The 2184-nt window shown below is 53.8% G+C and overlaps 1 protein-coding gene across 1 annotated transcript; it reads right to left on the bottom strand.

Annotated features, from left to right (window-relative positions):
- Positions 1-241: 241 nt before the first annotated feature.
- Positions 242-1982, bottom strand: LOC6036496 (alpha-amylase B). Its single transcript, XM_001846493.2, has 2 exons — positions 456-1982; positions 242-389 (listed from the first exon to the last, which is right to left on the bottom strand). Exons 1-2 carry the CDS (start codon positions 1935-1937, stop codon positions 378-380), a joined length of 1494 nt encoding a protein of 497 aa, XP_001846545.2. The 5' UTR covers positions 1938-1982; the 3' UTR covers positions 242-377.
- Positions 1983-2184: the final 202 nt, after the last annotated feature.

Here is a 2184-nt window from a genome sequence, read left to right as displayed (position 1 = left end):
GATTCGTGCGTGTAGTGGGTTCAGATTCCACGGCAATTGAATTTTATAGCCGGTAATTTGCGTATGAGCGTGGGGGCCACCGTAATAAAGCACCCCGTAATATGCCCCTATTAAGCATTGTTTGTCCTGTGTGGACCCGCGGGATTAACGGTAGATGCCGGACACTGCGTGTCCAAGGGATCGCTCATGCTCACGTATGACTAAGGTGGACACATGAACAGAACTGCCGGACAAAGAGCAAGCATTACGCGCGATAAGACCGAAATTGCCTCGCGGGCAAGTGATTTATTGGACCTTTAGATAATTGAAGATAATCGAACGGTGGGAACCGCCGTGGTTGCGCTTTTATTTGCGTGAAGATCGCGGTCCAGATTTGCCTACAGTTTGGCCTGAAATGAGAGCATGATGTGGGGGTTTAGGGCTGAGTTGTGACAAAGGTATGATGAGTAACGTACCGCGATATGGATCGCGAGGACTCCATCGTCTGCTTTGTTGGTGGCTGGGATCTTGATCCGGCCGAGACCTGTTTTGCCGACGACGACGCTCTTCCCGGTGCATTTTCCGTTCCAAGCACTGCCCGAGATCACATCGCAATAGGTACCGGCGGGAAGGCAGGTTTTGAGGTCCCGGTTGAGCTCGACGCTGTCCAAATTGAACGCAACGAATCCCTTCGATCCGCGACAGAACGCCATCTGCTGGTTTCCGTTGTCCCACCAGTTGGTCAGGGACGTTCCTGCGACGGCGTTCCGGAAGCCGACCATGTTGAAGATTTGGCGCCAACGATGCTCGCAGATCCATCCGTTGCCGCAGGTATTGTCCGGGTTGATCTTTGGTGATATAAGGTTGCCCTTGGCGTCCTGAGGAGGTCCTTGATCCGAGTTGTCGAACGCGAACGAACTCATAATTCGAGGATTTCCGTACGGATGAGCCAACATGAAGGCCGTAGCCATCTTGTACTGTTTGGAGTCCTTGTACGTCAGTATGTCACTACCGCCCGGACCATGTCCACGCTGGTTATCGTGGTTGTCTACAAACACCAGAGCGCGATTCGAAGGCAGAAAGCTCCAGTCCGGACCCCAGTTCTTCAGCCACTTGAGCTGATTCATTCCTCGAAACGCTCGTCCGATCTCCGCCGAGAAGCGAAACTCCGTTACCGTTCCCAAGTCGGTGTACTCGTACTTGGAGATTCCCTCACCACCCAGATCGATGACCTCCTGGGTAATGAAAGGTCTCGATCCAGCTCCGAACCCATGGGCAGTGTTCAAGTTCTTCACCCTACCGTAGATCACCTTCAAATCCGCTGGCCACATGTGCTTCACGGCATCCACCCGGAACCCAGCCACACCATGATCAACCAATCGATTCATCAAGTCAACGACCTTATCCCGAACCCACGGTACACTCTGGTTTAAATCCGGTAGTCCCACCAGCTGACAGTTCCTGACCTCAACCGGATTGTTGTAGTCGTTGATCGAGCACGGCTCGTGAAAGTCCGCCCTCCCATACGGAACCGCCGGAAACTCCATCCCTCCGGCATTCCCCGTCGAACCCCCGGTCCCTCCATTGCTCGTAATCGCCGCCATATGATTGATCACCAAATCCACGTAGATCCGCACCCCAACCGCGTTACACCGTCGCACCATCCCCGCAAACTCCGCCTCCGTGCCCGACCGCGTCACCAGCTGGTACGAGATCGGCTGATACCGCTCCCACCATGGTCGCTTCGGATCGCGCACGATCGAGTTCTCCGTCACCGGTGAAACCTGCACCCCGCCGAACCCTCTCGGTCCCAGAAACCGCTCGCACTCGTCCGCAATATCGGACCACTTCCACTCGAACAGGTGCACGATCCCGGTCCTGTTTGGCCACTGGTGCGGATCGTACTGGGCGACGGTCAGGGTTGCCAGCGCGATCGCGCAGAATATAGTTCGGATCATCTTCGTTCCGCAGTCGAGATGAGACTGGCGTTCTACGCGGTGACATTCGGGTCATGACAATTTATATAAAGCTCATGAATCATGCAGTACGTTGATCAGCTGAATGTTTGTTTACGGACGTTTTGAGCTGACAATCAACTGCGTGATACTAGCAGTATGGGTTATCTGGCGCTGGCGATAGTAAACAGACTGTTTGGTTGTAGTATTCGTAACCCTTTTGAAGTCAGCTTTATGATTTCGACAAAAC

The sequence above is a fragment of the Culex quinquefasciatus genome, chromosome 1 (assembly GCF_015732765.1).
Source record: "Culex quinquefasciatus strain JHB chromosome 1, VPISU_Cqui_1.0_pri_paternal, whole genome shotgun sequence".
NCBI lineage: Eukaryota > Metazoa > Arthropoda > Insecta > Diptera > Culicidae > Culex > Culex quinquefasciatus.
Note: the sequence above shows the minus strand (reverse complement) of the source record. Positions and strands in the feature narration are given on the sequence as shown.